Source organism: Diachasmimorpha longicaudata, chromosome 12, assembly GCF_034640455.1.
Source record: "Diachasmimorpha longicaudata isolate KC_UGA_2023 chromosome 12, iyDiaLong2, whole genome shotgun sequence".
Classification (NCBI taxonomy): domain Eukaryota; kingdom Metazoa; phylum Arthropoda; class Insecta; order Hymenoptera; family Braconidae; genus Diachasmimorpha; species Diachasmimorpha longicaudata.
In genome coordinates this window covers 1-18,127 of record NC_087236.1, presented here as the reverse complement: position 1 = coordinate 18,127, position 18,127 = coordinate 1, and the positions used below count along the sequence as shown (strand labels likewise).

At 36.2% G+C, this 18,127-nt stretch overlaps 1 protein-coding gene across 1 annotated transcript; it reads right to left on the bottom strand.

The window, feature by feature from the left end:
- Positions 1-48: 48 nt before the first annotated feature.
- Positions 49-7,009, bottom strand: LOC135168129 (protein I'm not dead yet-like). Its single transcript, XM_064132047.1, has 9 exons — positions 6,895-7,009; positions 6,705-6,831; positions 5,480-5,860; positions 4,969-5,030; positions 4,504-4,816; positions 4,143-4,441; positions 3,367-3,461; positions 724-1,007; positions 49-646 (listed from the first exon to the last, which is right to left on the bottom strand). Exons 1-9 carry the CDS (start codon positions 6,909-6,911, stop codon positions 362-364), a joined length of 1,863 nt encoding a protein of 620 aa, XP_063988117.1. The 5' UTR covers positions 6,912-7,009; the 3' UTR covers positions 49-361.
- Positions 7,010-18,127: the final 11,118 nt, after the last annotated feature.

Sequence of the window (18,127 nt, the reverse complement as noted above, 5' to 3'; positions counted from 1 at the left end):
CTCTAGAAAATTGGCATACAACACTGTCAACAAAGGAGCTGACCATCAGCTCTTATCTTGTATTTCCGAATGGATGTACCGGTAACACAAATCAATTGATTTATTATTATCGTAAATGCAAATTGCTTCCATTCGGAAGTTTGGTACCAATGAAATTCAAAGAAATTAAGAGAAAGAAAAAATTCCTAATGCAGAAAGTAACGGTAATAGAGTTTCTGCCAAATGAGCTTCTACGCGGTTTGTTCTCCTCTATGAAGAGACGATAGCTAATGCAAAGATTAATAAAATAAAACCCTAACCAGCGGAATAGGTATTGTAAAGAAGTATTGGTGACTAACATATATTTGATCGATGTCACTGATCAGTCGCATTGACCATTACTGGTGTTATTAGAAGCTGCCGCCCATTCAGGAAAATCATGAATATCATAAATATATACCCCCCACGTTGAGAATATTATGATCAGGGATAAAAAACTATACACTGCTGGTATGCAGCCGCCGGCGATCATACTCTTGATTGGAATGTGTCCAGCGGTGGAGACGATTGCATTTGGAGGGGTCCCAACGGGCAATCGAAAGGTATGGGAACAACACATGGTAGCCGGCAGCAAGAGATAAAGTGGATGCTGCTTCAGAGCAATGCTCTGAAAAAAATATAGTTGCAATGAATACTCACTGATGTAGCTGTCAAATTCTAAAGATAAATAACTTAAAATCACACCATTTGCGCGACAACTGGTAGCATGATATTAGCGATGCCGATGTTGGATGTGATCTCCGTTACAGTTCCAATAAAAAGACATACGATAACTAGGGTAACAAAAGGTGGAAGTGCACGTAAGGGCGTCATAGCTGAACCAATCCGTTTTGATAAACAGGACTGATTACTTCCCCGTGATATTGCGAATCCACCGCCCAGAAGAAACATTAGATTCCATGGCATTTTTGAATTTACCACATTCCAGGTAATGAGACTCTCTGATGGCTTCGCTGGTCTCTCTCTTGCTTTAATAGTGATTGAATGAAGATTAAGATTTAGAAAATTATGCCGATTATTATTTAGGGAGATTATGAAACACGATGTGATGAGACTTTTTTTTATTATTTGTACGCTAATTGCTTCGTTTCTGCTTTATAAGTACTCGGCGGACAAAAATTTAATCGCAAGGGGTTTCCAGAACGTCTTAAGTGGAGTACTGGCTATGCCCACTACGTTCTGCTGGTTTATAGGTAACTTTTTAAGTGTCATAAGGGAACTAATCCACCATAGGCGCCGCCAATTCTTGTAGAGGATTACTCGCATATATTGGAAGGTTACTTGAAAAATGGAGATGATGACAAACATAGTGTGAAGGGCAACATATAAACAAGGGAGCTTTTCTTATGAATGGTAAGAATTTTCATTGATAATATTAATTTATTGTCAATTTAAAAGAATTACTTTGAAATGGATTGGCTGGTGTGGGGCTTTGATTGCCCTAACTCATCGCGTATTTGTCCTGTTTGAGCCTTATATAATAATCGATAACAGACCTTCAGCCGAGGCTTGTCCGTATCTAAGCGTTGCTGTTGACTACAGAAAGCACGAGGTTTTTGAAATTGTTTGTTTTATTTTACGCTTTGCATACGTAGTTATTATTTATAATTAAAGGCTAGGTATATTACTTTGCGAATGATTCAATTAGATTGTTTTACATCTATATTGTATACCTATAATGCCGTGGAAGTTGTTTTCGTTACTGCGAGGTTTCCAAAAACTATGAACCAGAATTATCGCATGTAATACCACAAGAGCTCCGAAATTATCGGATATTTCCCGATAGGTTCGTTGCAAACAAATGAACGTGTCAAGTTTTCCAGTTTAAAAATCACGAGCGCGAAGCGCGAGTGATTTTTCTGGAAAACTTGACGAGCTTATTTGTTTGTAGGGAACCTTGAGGGAAATATCAGATAATTTCGAAGTTCGAGTGGTATTCGGGGGATTATTTTTTGCATCCAAATCTTGGCCGATAGAATTGCACCATGAGACATAATTTTCAACGAATTGCCATTTAATCTGTCAGATACAATTGAGGGTTACTTCAACATTTGTTTTTTTTTATATATATCAACATGCAAAATTTCCAGTGAAATTTCCAAGAATATCCGCTGAAATACCGTGTTGACTATACAAAATAACGTCGAATGGTGCAATCCTATTGGCCAAGATTTGGATGGGAAAAATAATCGCATGTAATACCACAAGAGCTCCGAAATTATCGGATATTTCCCGATAGGTTCGTTGCAAACAAATGAACGTGTCAAGTTTTCCAGTTTAAAAATCACGAGCGCGAAGCGCGAGTGATTTTTCTGGAAAACTTGACGAGCTTATTTGTTTGCAGGGAACCTTGAGGGAAATATCAGATAATTTCGAAGTTCGAGTGGTATTCGGGGGATTATTTTTTGCATCCAAATCTTGGCCGATAGAATTGCACCATGAGACATAATTTTCAACGAATTGCCATTTAATCTGTCAGATACAATTGAGGGTTACTTCAACATTTGTTTTTTTTATATATATCAACATGCAAAATTTCCAGTGAAATTTCCAAGAATATCCGCTGAAATACCGTGTTGACTATACAAAATAACGTCGAATGGTGCAATCCTATTGGCCAAGATTTGGATGGGAAAAATAATCCACAAAATTGTGCACGTTCCCAACGAGCTTTTTCAATAAATGTTTTGAAATAAGTGAAGAGATGGAGAAATTATGAGTGAGTACGTTCCGCGACAAATAATTGCTATCCAAAGTCAAAATAAGGGGAGGAGGATGAAATGCCGAATGTTCTAATACAACATAAGTCATTAATCAAAATAAGACTCTTTGAAAAAAAATGAAGATAATTTCTGAATTTTTTAAGTCCATTTTTATGACGGAGTGATGATTATTTGCGAAAAAAAATTTAATTGGAAAAGCGATTCGTGCTCCCAAATGTTTCTCTGAAGACTTGCTTGAAGAGACCGTGATAATTAAATTAAGCAATGAATTATCAATTGTAAATACTGACAATAATTTTTTTTCCAAGAGAGAAACATTGCTACAAAAAAGTCAGTTTTTACCCTCTTATTTACAGAAATCGACTGCACCGCTAAAGAATTCCACGCGCTATAAGATGTTCTTTCTCTGGGGTTGGTTATTATTGTATTACTCATGTTTCTAGTTTTTAGCGGTCTTGTTTTTTAATGAAATTTTGCCTTTCAACTCCTTATAAAACACAATGAAGTCTTTTTAATTAAACTCACTGCTGCATGTTTCACCGTCTCCGTATTTATGAAAAGTAAACAACATTTGCAACAAAAACTTTATACAACAAAAACCTACGATTATCACTGAATCCTCGGATGAAACCCGGATATTTTGGAAGGAAAAATAACAGCAAAGAAGTCAGTATGACAGGAGCCGAATCCCCGATTTCTCTAAAAACAATAGTAAATGGAAATCAGTTGTTTTAGATAGTTATTTATTTATTTTTGAACTAGTAAAATATGTGAAAGTGAAAATGAAATTCCCTGTTCAAAAATGGAAATGCTGATGGATTACTCCATAGGTTTGAGTTTTTTATGCAGTTGACTGCTAATTGATCACGGTTTGATGGCTTAACTGCCGATCAACCAACGATCGATCAATGATTGATTATTCGGTCGACTAGCAATAACTCAAGGGTCGAATATTGAAGGACGGAGAATCTACTAGTGATCAATGTAAAAGATCTTGTCACCATAGCTTTGAGCAACTCATTTGACTATACTGAGAGAAAAAAATATTTTTGTCAATTGAATATTTTTCTGCCAAGAATTTAAATCGGATTTCCGAATGGAAATTTTAGGCATTCGTTTTTCCAAGGCAAATATGATTGATAGAATTCTATGTTTCTCTCAGTGTAGTGAAACGAAATCGAGACAGCAAAATCCGTTTCTATGTGCATAACTTTGTTAATACCCACTTAAGCCAAAAGTGAGATGATTAGACTGATCATGTTTTTTTATGGAGTTTGCCTCTTATTCATTTCATTACGATTCCGATGTTCGTATATATTTTTACCATTTGACCGTCCTTTTCGACATTCAACATTATATATTCACTTCTATCGTGTCAGTATATTTATATGGATGTGTTGAGTGAATTCAGATGTAAATTTCGAGCCCTCCCCTTGTTGCCAATCCATCAGAATTAATATATTAATATAATTATTATTGAATATAGAGTTTTTTATCTCTGTAACTATTGTTTGTATAAAAAAAAATAGAACAAACGAATTGCTGACAGCTCCAGCCCATCCTGTCATAAATCCGGGTGATCGGAAGAACCATAAAAAGACACAGAATAAGAATAGTATTCCGACACCCGTTTGGTGGAAGGTAATTGGCCCCAAATTTTCATATTTCTCCTTAATCACCTGTAAATTCTCGCTCATAATGTTTTTTGTGGCTTCTCAATATGGAAAATTCAGAAAGCTACCTGATTGGTTATATTTTCTCCTTGATTCCCAATGGCGGCAGCGCGAGCAGCAAAACTACGTGGTCGAAACAATCCTAAATAAAAAACTTGGGTATATACCCATGTTAGAAATACATTCACAACTCCTAGAGGAAATGCCCAGGTCAACCACTGAGTGAATCCAATACCAGCGCTGCCAGGAAAGGTTTGTTCATAGATTCCTTTGAAGATCAAATTTGTACCGGTTCCCACGACAGTTATAGTCCCGCCGAATGTGGAAGTGTAAGCCACTGTCAAGAGATATGCTTTCGTTGTATTTGTTGGCTCTAGCATCCTAAAAGTATGATATTTTTTGATAAATGTCGAAGACTGAAATACCACATCTGTTGCGAATTAGAATAAAAATGTTTTTGGATGTTAAATAATATCCAATATACATGTAATATTTGGTTATATGATGTTTGGAGTGCTATGAGGTCTACTTACGGTAGAGGATCCGGATCTTCAGGGTCTGTTGCGAGCTGGTGGAATACTTTACTGGAGCCTCCCTGGAATTCAATAAATACCAGTTATATTCGTTAATGACAAGTAAATGGTCCCATACCAATGCCAAATGTGATGTGAATAGTGACTAGACCATAATTGTTATGATTTGACATTTGTGATGACGTCAGGTAATTTAGAGTATCTTCAATTATAAATTGCATTTTAATAATTGTTGCTTAGCCGACGTTACTTAAACGTGATTTCCCTATAAAAATTTAAATTTCGCATTGACCTAGTCACATATTACTCGATCAGGCGACCAAAAAAGTTGGTGCATTCAAAACAATATAAGTTTCTGACAAGGTCGCATCACGAGTATTTTCATTTAGCATTCGAACAAATAATTCGGTTCTTGAAAATAATTTTTTTTTCTCCACAAATTTCGAAGTTCATGGCAATGCATGAAAAATGATGGGCTACGGTGTTTCTTTCCCTAGTCCATCCGTGTTACCTTTTCGAGTTCTTCGAGAATAGCAAAGACGATGGGAATCATCATAGCGCACGTTGCTGTATTGGAAATCCACATCGATAAGAATCCCGTGACTGCACAAAGCCCGCCGAGAAGTCTGCCATGGCTACAGCCCACGTACCTCATGACAGTAAGAGCAATTCGAAAATGGAGATTACAGTGTTCAACAGCAATAGCCAACACAAGCCCCCCGATAAACACCATTATAGTATCATTCATGTAGCATTCGGAAACCTCACGACTGTCAAGTATTCCGAAAAAAGGAAATAGAACGATAGGCAGTAAAGATGTAATGGCCGGCGGTATTATTTCTGTTATCCAAAACATGGCCATTATTATGATAACATAGGCACATTTGGTTTCCTGCAACAAACAAGTGAATCATGTTGATTAACTTGTTATAAGAATATGTCAAACAATGTCAAAACATATCAAATAGTTTCATAAAAAGAATTATATTTAAACATCAAATTCAATATTTGATAATTCTCATTGTACATAGAAACAATATCCTATTAGGATTATATTTTTCATGAACTATTGAATTTTCAGCCATATCGTCTTATTCATTTTTTTTCCTTGTCACTAATCTCTCTTTCCCCTTATTTATTAATGATGTGAAACAATTAAGGATGAAGAGATGAAGCTAATAATATATTTCGGTACAAATAAAAGGGCGTTAAAAATGAATGTGCAGTTGGTGGCCCGAGTTGTAATCTCTTCGATTACAAGTTTTTTGACTTGTGGTGTACACGTCAGTAAAAAGGCACTTTTCAACACGTACTGAGCTTGGTAGCAGGACAAAAAAAAAATTTTTTTCGTCACCTCGTTGGAAAGTATAATTTGTACGCACTCTTCTCAGACTGAGAAAAGTTTTTTCCACACCTTATATTGAAAGATAGGTTGATAGCCGTGAAAAGACATGTGGAATCTGGTCATTTGTTTCGTGATTTTATGTCACTGGCCTTCGGTTAGCGCTGTTATGCTCGTATAATCTAATACTTTTTTTCCGTACTTGTATAGAAACACATTATTTTGGACCAAGTGAGTCATTCAGTCTCCAGATTTCGAGGTGTATACAGACAACATCTATTAAACTGATATGAAAACGTACTAGACTACATTTAGTTATGTCATGAAAAGTGAAAAGTTAATCAGCGAATCATTGAAGTACACTGTAAATGTTATTGAGGAGGGAATATCTTACTTTGTAAGTCGTGGTTAAGGGTAAGGGCAGAAGAGCGATGGGCCAACAAATAGCAATGATGCTGCGCCAATAAATTCGTAAAAATGTCACCGTGCGTTGACGGAATGTCGAGTTGAACAATGAATCTCTGGAAATATGGAAAATGCGATTATTGGTTGTCACTGAAGAGCTTTGATTTGATCAATCGTACTCATTGCTTTCATTCATTCCGGTATTTCCTTTCAGTTTGTTCCAGGTGCTGAACGACAAGATCAGAGAATTGACAGGTTGACGGGTTATAAAAAAACAATCTTTTGGCAAATGTTTTTCCACATCAAGGAGCAAGAGAGAGTACAAGGCAAAACAGAGAGGGAAAGCGAGAGAGAACTTCTTTCCGTCGATGGTTGGTGGATAACTAGTAATGGCAGGGGGGGGGGATGGATGGAGCGCCCTTCGGAAGATTTCTTTGCTTTTCATAGAGGCTAAAGTATCGTAATTCGAAGTTAAGGGTGCACTATGATCTTATTCTATCACGTCTTAATCTTGTAACTTTAAGGGGTGAGGACTATATTGCGGGAGACCTTTTTTTCTGTATAGTCTCCATTATAATTTCAGATCCCTTTTATAATGAAGAAATGGAATGTCAAGTTGAAGTACTTATAAAGTTAAATGTGTATATATTCAATCGTATATTTTTAATAATTAATTGGTCAATGGATGAGTGAAAATAAGATTTAATGTTCACGAATCGCCACCCATTAAGAAAATATTGTTCTTCTTTGTTAATTCATTTTTATTGTTTTGAGTTACAAATTCATCCAGCCAAACGATGGGAACAGAACAAACGAGTGTGAATATGACCGGCGAACTCTTGTCTCTACTCTGGCAAAATCTAGTAGTAATGAGGCTATTCGTACACAAATAAATTTCGTATTTGTACATACCTTTAGTGGGTATAAGGTACATTTAGCTAACTTTCGACGAGTCGGTGAGTTAGTGAGAATATCCTAGCAGTTGATAGGCCACGGTAGACGGAGAAATAGCGGTTTGAGACTACACTTCCTGAGCTGGCAGTGGCGATGTGATAAGAATGCCGAAAACATAATGTTTCAATGTATATTTGGCCTTAAAAATTGAAATTATTGAATATCTTAGCATAAAACTATTTTATATGGAAAGATATAAATTAACTATTGAGTTTTCATCTGTTGTTTAGAATTAATATTCCTAAAATTTCCTATTCCTCATGACGTTTTAATTAAATGAAATTTATTGATTGACTTTATTGAACGGAATAAAAGAGTAAGGGAATTTGAAATGTTCCGCCAAGGAAAATGTCCCTAGCCGTGCGGAGGGTGGGGTAAGCGCTAGTGAGTTTTATGCGCAGCTCCCTTGCGCAACTAGTACTGCTGGGCATGCGCGCGACCACAGGCATGGGTGGGCTCAAAGAGGATAGACCAAAGTAGAGGCTCAGTTCTGGGGGTTTGACTGACGCCAGTTTCTCCACGTTACCGACACGATTTCACCCCCGAGGAGACGGGGCGCCACGAGTCCTACTGGGGTATCTGCATATCGGCCAAGCGGGGGGGGTTCCGTTTGTACTTATTCAACTGTACAAATGATCAACTGTACACAGAATTTTCAGACGGTGAGAGCACCACTGTGTAGGGATTCAACTGTCGAGAGACAAAGCTAGGCTGTACATGTGGACCCAGTGTCACATGTACAGTCTAGCTTTTTAGAATTTTAGAATTTTTAAACGGTGCTCTCACCGTCTGAAAATTCTGTGTACAGTTGATCATTTGTACAGTTGAACAAGTACGAACGGAGCCCCCCCGCTTGTCCGATATGCAGATACCCCAGTAGGACTCGTGGCGCCCCGTCTCCTCGGGGGTGAAATCGTGTCGGTAACGTGGAGAAACTGGCGTCAGTCAAACCCCCAGAACTGAGCCTCTACTTTGGTCTATCCTCTTTGTCTACTTTGGTCTATCCTCTTTGGGTGGGCTGCGCGCTACGTGACTTCTGTATGCCTTAAGATGGCGGCTGCACGTGTGTGCTTTTCCCGGGGTCTCGTGTATTTCGTCTAATTTTATTAATAAAATGCGGAATTTAGTTTATTAAAGTGTTTAATTAGAGGGAAATAGCTTCGGGGCGTGTAATTAAAATAGTGAGTATTGTTTTTTAAAGTTTATTAGTGAACAGTGAAGGGATTTGTGGGAAGTGTGCATGAGGACGCTTGGGCGTGGCTCGTTGGTGGGTTGGTGATGAGGCCTAATTTGTTAAATAATTGGCCAAATTGTTGCTAAAAAGACTGGTACATTGTGCATTGAGTGGGATTTTGTAAAATAATAAAATGGTAAATGGACTGAAAAACGAGTAGCGTCTCCACATAGCTGTGAGACGAAGGGATGGTGCGGCGAGGGGGGGCAGCCGTTCGTGTTTGTTGGCGGCATGGTGATGACGCCTAATTTATTAAATAAATAGTGAAATATTGATAAAAAAAGTGGTACATTGGGTGTAAATGGATTGGCCCAGGAAAGTTTGTGCATTGAATGACATTTTTAAAAATAATAAAATGCTAAATGGACAGTTGAGAAATGGGGAGCGTCTCCAGAGAGCTGGGTGACGAAGGGATGGTGCGGCGAGGGGAGGCAGCCGTACGTACGTGTCCGTGCTTGTGAGATGAGGCCTAATTATGCCGGAAATTTTCATTAAAAAACTATTAAATTGGGTGTGAATGCATTGGCCCAGAAAAGTGTGTCAATTTAGTGACAATTTTGAAAAATAATTGAACAGTTAATGGACGAATGAAAAATAAGGAGTGTCTCTACAGACTTGGGTGGCAAAGGGATGGTGCGGCGAGGCGGGGCAGCCGTGCGTGTTGGTGCTTGTCGGCGGCTTGGTGATGACGCGTAACCTGTTAAATAAAATAATTGGACAAATTGTTGGTTAAAAAAAACGTGGTAAATTGCGTGTAAATGCATTAGCCCGGAAAGGTGTGTTTCTTGAGTGACATTTTTTAAATAATAAAATGGAAAATGGACGAATGAAAAATACGTAGCGTATCTCCAGACTTGTGCGGCAAAGGGATGGGGGGGGGGGGAGTTGTGCGCGTTGGTGGTTGTTGGTGCGTCGGTGTAATTTGTTTAAAATTTTAATTAAAAAAATGATGGGTGAGGTATGGATTGGCGTAAAAAAGTGTGTGCATTGCGTTAAATTTTTTTAAATAATAAAATGTTTAATTGTGGAGTGGAAATACGGGAGTGACCAGTGAGGCGAAGGGATCGAGGGGGGGGGTAGTTGTGCGCGTTCGTGGTTGTCGGTGGGCCGGTAAAAAGGCGTAATTTGTTTAAAAATGTTTAGAATTTTAATTTAAAAAATAATGAGTCGGGTTGTAAATACAGTGGCCTAAGAAAGTGTGTGCCTGTTGTTTGAATTGTGGCATAATTAAATGGTTAATTGGTTAGTGAGAAATCAGGTGGAATATTAAGTGAGCAGTGTTTTTTTGGTGGTGGATAGTCAGTGTTTTTTTTTTTTTTTTTTAATGTGAATTGTTGAAGTGAGCTGTGGAAAAGGAGGAATGCTGAGACAGCATTCGACAGCAGGCGACACATTGCAGTTATCCCGGTGAGTCAATAATTAGAGAATTTTTATTTAAAGTTAATCATTTGTGATAAATTTTTAAGAAGGTTAATGAGTAGCATAAAGCTGATATTAGTATAGAAAAGAGTTTTTTTTTTTTGGAATTGTTAATTATTTGTCACAAATGTTTAACGATGCTCATGATGAGCTTCTAGTGGATAAGAGGTACGTTTATCAGTTGTGAGAAATTAAAATTTAGTAATAAAGTGAAGCTAGCCAGAGTTGGGGTTTTTGAATTAATTAGAGAATTAGCTCTTAATTGGGTTTTATATAATTTTTTGGTGTGGTCAGTAGAAATAAAATGTTGAAAAAGGTTTTTTTGAAAAAGTAGTTTTTGTAATTTGTCATGCACTGTTGGACTCAGCTGTCACATATACTGGGGGTTGTAGGAAGGGGTGTTTTTGGGGGGGGGGGCGCGGTGGGAAATGAAGACGGGCGTTGCTGTAGAATTCAGCGGCCACCGTCAGATCCCGCACTTTATCCGTCGGACTCGGACGTGTATTATTGATACCCGTCGGAGTGCGACCTGTATCCTGAATTACCCGTCGTACTTGACTGTGGTGAAGTGCGACGTGGAGTCCCGTTTTGTATATGCCCTGTATATTGGGCGGTAAAAAGTGCGTAAATTTAGGGTGGAGGGGAATGAAGACGGGGGGACCGTCCAGAATTCGACGGCCTCCTTGTCGGAGCCCCCGGGGTTTTGTTCCGTCGGAGTTGGACAGCGAGGAAAAGGTGTCTGATTCCGACGAATCGTGTCGACGAATTGAGACATCGTGTATTATATAGGGGTGGAAAATATTTTTTGGACAAGCCTCGACGCATTGAATTGAATGCGGAGGTTTAGTATATGCGGCGGCGGCTAGTTTGGGTGGAATGGTAAATTATAAGAAATGAATATTTGAAGAAAGCTTTTTGAGGATGAAATGAATAATTAGTAAAAAAATAATTGAGTGGGATGGTTAGCTTGACAGGTGGATATTTGTTAGTCGGAATTTAGTAATTTGCATTGTAAATGATTTCTCACAAATGATGAATAACCGTAAAGAGAACCTCGGGGGGAGGAGCATTTAAATGTAAAAGTGATAAGGTAGTAAAAATGTTTAACATCTGTTATGGGGAGAAATATAAATTGAAAATGTATTTTTCATTGCTATTTCATCGAGCCTGAGAAATATTTAACAAGGCTGATAAAGAATTGGGTTTTTTTTGTGGGGGATTTTAGTGATGAACCCGGGGGTTGATCGCTGTGAAAGTTGTAAGGTACTGTTAATGGTATAAATATAAATTTGTAATTTTTTTGAATTGATATTAAATGGCGTGAGCATGTTTTTATGAATAGAGAGAGTTAGAAGCGAAGTTTTGCAAAGCCTAGTCATAATGAAGTTGTAAGGGTTTCGCTAGATGGTGTCAGTCAAGAAATTGGTGGCCCTGTGAAACTTGTCACCCTTCAGACTAGATTTGTTTACCTTTGCAATAATATTGTTAGACTGGTTAGGATATTTTAATGAATAGAGATTGAGAAGAGAGAGAGTTAGAAGCGAAGTTTTGCAAAGCCTAGTCATAATGAAGTTGTAAGGGTTTCGCTAGATGGTGTCAGTCAAGAAATTGGTGGCCCTGTGAAACTTGTCACCCTTCAGACTAGATTTGTTTACCTTTGCAATAATATTGTTAGACTGGTTAGGATATTTTGATGAATAGAGATTGAGAAGAGAGAGAGTTAGAAGCGAAGTTTTGCAAAGCCTAGTCATAATGAAGTTGTAAGGGTTTCGCTAGATGGTGTCAGTCAAGAAATTGGTGGCCCTGCGAAACTTGTCACCCTTCAGACTAGATTTGCTTACCTTTGCAATAATATGGTTAGACTGGTGAGGATATTTTTATGGATAGAGATTGAGAAGAGAGAGTTAGAAGCTAGGTTTTGCAACAGTTAGTTAGAATAAAGTCGTAAGAATGTCACAAGAGGGTTTAAATGACGGAATACTTAGCAAGGCGTGTGAAAAATAGGGTTTTTAAAATTGATAAAAATTTTTTGTCGGGTTGTCAGGTGTTAAATTCAGAAGGTATTGAAAATGGGTGAAATAAAAATTTTGAAAATAGCTTTAATGGATATTCCATGGTGTGAGACGAATATTTAGCAAAGCGTGTGAAAAATTGAGTTTTTTAAAATGATTTTAATGTTTTGCGGGGTTGTCAGGTGTTAAATTGGTAACATATGGAAAATTTTGAACCAATGTTGGTAATTGGTTAGAGCGCGGGTGACTTGTTCCACACGTCGATAACTAGTCTGTCGGTAAGAGTATTGGACGGTCGGTATCTCGGCGATGGGTAAATAGTCGACGAAGTGTAATGACGTGACAGGGTTATCAGCCGTCAAACTTTTACCGTATTGAAAATAGTTGAAATAAAAATTTTAAAAATAGCTTTAATGGATATTAAATGGTGTGAGACGAATATTTAGCAACGCGTGTGAAAAATAGTGTTTTTGTTATATTGATTTTGATGTTTTGTGGGTTTGTTATCAGTTAAACAGGTAAGTATTGAAAATTGTTAAAATAAAATTTTTTAAAATAGCTTTAATGGATATTAAATGGTGTGAGTGGAATATTTAGCAACGCGTATGAAGAATTGCGTTTTTTTTTTATTGATTTTAATGTTTTGCGGGGCTGTCAGCTGTTAAATTTGCAACATATTGAAAATGGTTGAAATAACAATTTTGAAAATAGCTTTAATGGATATTAAATGGCGTGAGACGAATATTTAGTAACGCGTGTGAAAAATTGCGTTTTTTTTATTGATTTTAATGTTTTGTGGAGTTGTCAGGTGTTAAATTTGCGACTTATTGAAAATGGTTAAAATAAAAATACTTAAAATAGTTTTAATGGATATTAAATGGCGTGAGACGAATATTTAGCGACGCGTATGAAGAATTCCGTTTTTTTTATATTGATTTTAATGTTTTGCGGGGCTGTCAGCTGTTAAATTTGCGACTTATTGAAAATGGTTAAAATAAAAATACTTAAAATAGTTTTAATGGTTTTTAAGGGCGTGAGACGAATATTTAGCGACGCGTATGAAAAATTCTGTTGTTTTTATATTGATTTTAACGTTTTGTGGGGTTATCAGCTGTTAAATTCGTAACATATTGAAAATGGTTAAAATAAAATTTTAAAAAATAGTTTTAATGGATATTAAATGGCGTGAGATGAATGTTCAGCAAGGCGTATGAAAAATGGGGTTTTTTAAATTGATTTTAATGTTTTGTGGGGGTGTTAGCTATAAAATTTTGAAGATATTGAAAATAGTTGAAATAAAAATAAAAAAAATAGGTTTAATGGATATTAAATGGTGTGAGACGAATATTGAGTAAGGCGTGTAAAAAATAGTGTTTTTTAATTGATTTTAAAGCGTTGCACGGTTGTGAGCTATTAAAGTTGTAAATATTGAAAATTTCGAATGAGATCGGTAATCCGGTAGAGCGCGGGTGAGTTGTTCCACACGTTGATAACTAGATTGTCGGTAATCGGATTGGTCGGTCGGTATTTGGGCTGTTGGTTAAACAGTGATAATAGTTTCAGGGGTAGCCGGCTCGAAGAGTCGATAACTCGACTGAAGGTAATGACAGTCGTCGGTCGGTATGTCGGCGATGGGTAAAGAGTGATTACAGCTTTAGGGGTAACTGGTTTGAAGCGTCGATAATTGAGCTGATGGTAATGCGATTGGTAATTTTTTGACTTATATATAAAATATTAAATTGAAATAAATACTTATAATTAATATACAAAATGGAATATTAAATTAATATATTAATTTATTATTTAAAATTAAATGTAAAAATACTTAGTTTTTTGAATTAAATTGAATTGAAAATTTTTTAATCTAATAAATTTAGATTAGAAAAATGATATTTAATAGTTTTATCTATTTGTAAAAATATGAAAAAATGTTATGTTTATAACGTTAAAAGATATAATTATTTATATTAAAAATAATTGAAAGTTATGTTTTTTGATTTATATAAAAAAATATAATTGATTTTCTATGTTTATTTTATTAATTTGAAATAATTCTTATTGAATATTAATTTTTCTTAGAAATAAATTGATTAACTTTTATTGTTTGAATAAAATAGTTATTAATAGAAGTTATGTGGGGGCAAAATCTATACAATATTATTTATTAAATAGATTTAGTTGAATAATTTAGTTATTTTTTATAAATTGAAATTTCCTTATTTAATAATTATTATTTGATATAAATTATAAATTTTATAATATTAATAAAATTAGGAGTTGTTCGTTTTGGGTTTTGATTTTTGATATATTAATAAATTTAGATGGAATAATATGTTTTATTTGAATTGTTTGATAAAAATAAATTGCAATAATAATTAGAATTTCTATTTATATTGTAAACTTTTGATTATTGATTTAAATTTTAGGAGTTTTATTTAGAATGAAATTTGATTATAAAAATCAGAAGATATTGTTTATGAAATGATATATGTTGAATATTATTATGTTTAATAATTAGAATTGTTGTATTTTGAAGTTGTTATTTATGAATTAGAGATTAGACATTTGTTTTTTGTTCATAATATATTTATATATATTTGATTATTTATAACAATATGATTAGGAGGAGTGCCCCCATTTTTTCGGATTTTTTCTAAAATGATTGTTTATTATAAATTAATATATCTTAAACTTTTTTTTTTCATTACTTCCGGTTAGGGTTAAATTTTCTAATATTGAATTATTTAATGATAAATGTGATTTTTTTTTTCAATAGAAAATTTGAAGTTAATTTTGTATTATAAATTTAGAAAATTGATAATATAATTAAAAATGATAAATTTGAAATGGTAAAGAAGATTTTGTTTTCCTTTTCGATAAATTTGTAATTTATTATTTAAGTGAGACATTTTGATAAAATTAGATATTTTGTATAATTAAAAAGTAGCATTTTAATGTTTAATGTTGAGTTATCTATAGTTATTATTATTGAATTAGAGTTGAGTCTTAGTGGGAGTGTAATTGGTTGCCAGTAAGACTCAATTCTAATTGAATAATTATATTCATAGGTAAACCAAGATTAAAGATTAAATTGGAAATTGAAAATTATAAAAATATGAAAATTTTTGTGTAAAAAAAGAAAAATAAATTGAAATTGATTATTAAATAATTTAATATTATAAAGTTAAACGCTAATTGTAAGTAACAACAGGAAAAAATGAAATATATAAAAATTTAGAATAATAAATGGAAAGAATGGGAACACTCCTAATGATATTGTAATAAATAAGAAAATATATATAGATATATTAGTAAGAATAAATAAATGGTTAATTTATAATTTTCAATTGTTAAATAATAAGTTAAAAATAGAGGAATTGTAATTATTAAAGCTAATATTGAAGATATATGATTGAATGGAGAATTTAGTAAATAAAAAAAAAAAAAGATATTGTTTAATCTAAATGAATTAATATGTTTGTAAATGAAAATTGAAAGGGAAAAATTAATAGTAATTATATTAATAATAATTCTATTACAATTACTATTAATAAACTATTAATTCTATTAATAACTATTATAGTAATAGTAATAATAGTTAATAATAGTTGATAGTTAACAATAGTTAATAGTTAATAGTAGTTAATAGTAATTGATATAATTACTATTAATAGTAATTATTTGAATAAATATATTAATGTATTAATAGAAATAAATATAAATAATTTAGAAATGAATGTAGGTGTATACTTGAATGTATTGAAAATAAAGATTTTTGTAATTGTTTTTAATAATTGATATTAAATGTAAGTAAGATGATTATTTATTAATGCGTGGGAAATAGCAATGAAAAATATTGGGGATTGTTTTAAAAATGTTTGTCGTATGAAGGGGACGGCGGTGTTCCATATATGGAATAAAAGTTAATGCAAAAAACGTTTAGGAGCCGGATAGCTCAGTTGGAAGAGTACCGGATTGATAATGGGAAGGTTCCGGGTTCAAATCCCGGTCTGGACAATGGATTTTTTCCGGAATTTTTCTTGAAAAAAATGATATGCAGAATTATCCAGCAGGTGTTAAACTTTGAATGGTAACTTTTAATGTTAATTTAGAAAGTGTAGAATGAAATATTAGAATAATTGTTTATAATTGTTTATAATTGCTCCCTCCGAGGTTGTCAGTGGGGCGTGAAGTTATATAAGGAGTTTTGTGGTCACAATAGAGGGAGTGTCACACATAATAGGCAGTCTCACCTGTGGTGGAGTGAGACTGTCTAAGAGAGGGAGTCTCACCTGTGGTGGAGTGACACTGTCTAAGAGGGTGGTCACAGGAGGATCGTCACAAGAGGGTGGTCATAAGAGGATCGTCACAAGAGGGTGTGGTCATAAGAGGATCGTCACAATGTAGGATCGTCACAATATAGGATCGTCACTCAAGGGTGGTCACTTAATAATTAATGGCAAGAGAGATAGTGATGTTCGGGGGTTTGTGGAATTAAAGAGTACTGTACTTGTTAGGGTGGTGGTGTACAAGAGATTGTTGCACACGAGGGAGTGGTTAGAGAGAACCACGTACAAGGGAGTCGCAAAAGAAGGTCATACAAGCGAGAGTGGCGAATTAGGAAGTTAAAAGACAGAGTCACAAATATATGTAGAGTGTCAGAAGCTAATTGTTAATAAACAGCGAGTCTAAATCGAGTCCCAAGACCTTTGTGACCGTTGAGACTTCATTTGTTAACATTAGCAACAATATGAAGACATTCGTGGCCATGTCTTTGTCAATAGACAAAGGTTGAGAAGCGTGGTACAGCCTTTAACAGTGTCATAACGGGTGTAAATCGATAGAAATGTATCCCATTGACCTGTGCGGGCTCCTCAGATTGAGAACCGGGCTCCACAGACCTGTGGGGTTCCTCAAATTGAGAACTGTTGCTTCTCCCACTTCTTCCTCCCCCACTCTCGTGACCCTCGCGGCCATTGTGCTCACTGGCGCTCCAGCTCTTCTCAGCGGCATTCTCGCGTACCAAACCACTTTAACATGGAATCTTATGTAAATCGTGTTACCGTCTTTTTTTCTACCCCGACCACTGAGGCGCTGCTGCTCCATGCATTTGCCCTATCCCAACTCAAAGCTTCCACCCCGGTCCGCAGTGATCAACTGGCGCCAGTGATCAACATACCCTGTGAGTGACCCTCGTGACCCTCGTGACCCTCGTGACCCTCGTGACCCTCGTGACCCTCGTGACCCTCGTGACCCTCGTGACCCTCGTGACCCTCGTGACCCTCGTGACCCTCGTGACCCTCGTGACCCTCGTGACCCTCGTGACCCTCGTGACCCTCGTGACCCTCGTGACCCTCGTGACCCTCGTGACCCTCGTGACCCTCGTGACCCTCGTGACCCTCGTGACCCTCGTGACCCTCGTGACCCTCGTGACCCTCGTGACCCTCGTGACCCTCGTGACCCTCGTGACCCTCGTGACCCTCGTGACCCTCGTGACCCTCGTGACCCTCGTGACCCTCGTGACCCTCGTGACCCTCGTGACCCTCGTGACCCTCGTGACCCTCGTGACCCTCGTGACCCTCGTGACCCTCGTGACCCTCGTGACCCTCGTGACCCTCGTGACCCTCGTGACCCTCGTGACCCTCGTGACCCTCGTGACCCTCGTGACCCTCGTGACCCTCGTGACCCTCGTGACCCTCGTGACCCTCGTGACCCTCGTGACCCTCGTGACCCTCGTGACCCTCGTGACCCTCGTGGACCCTCGTGACCCTCGTGACATATCACACGTGAGTG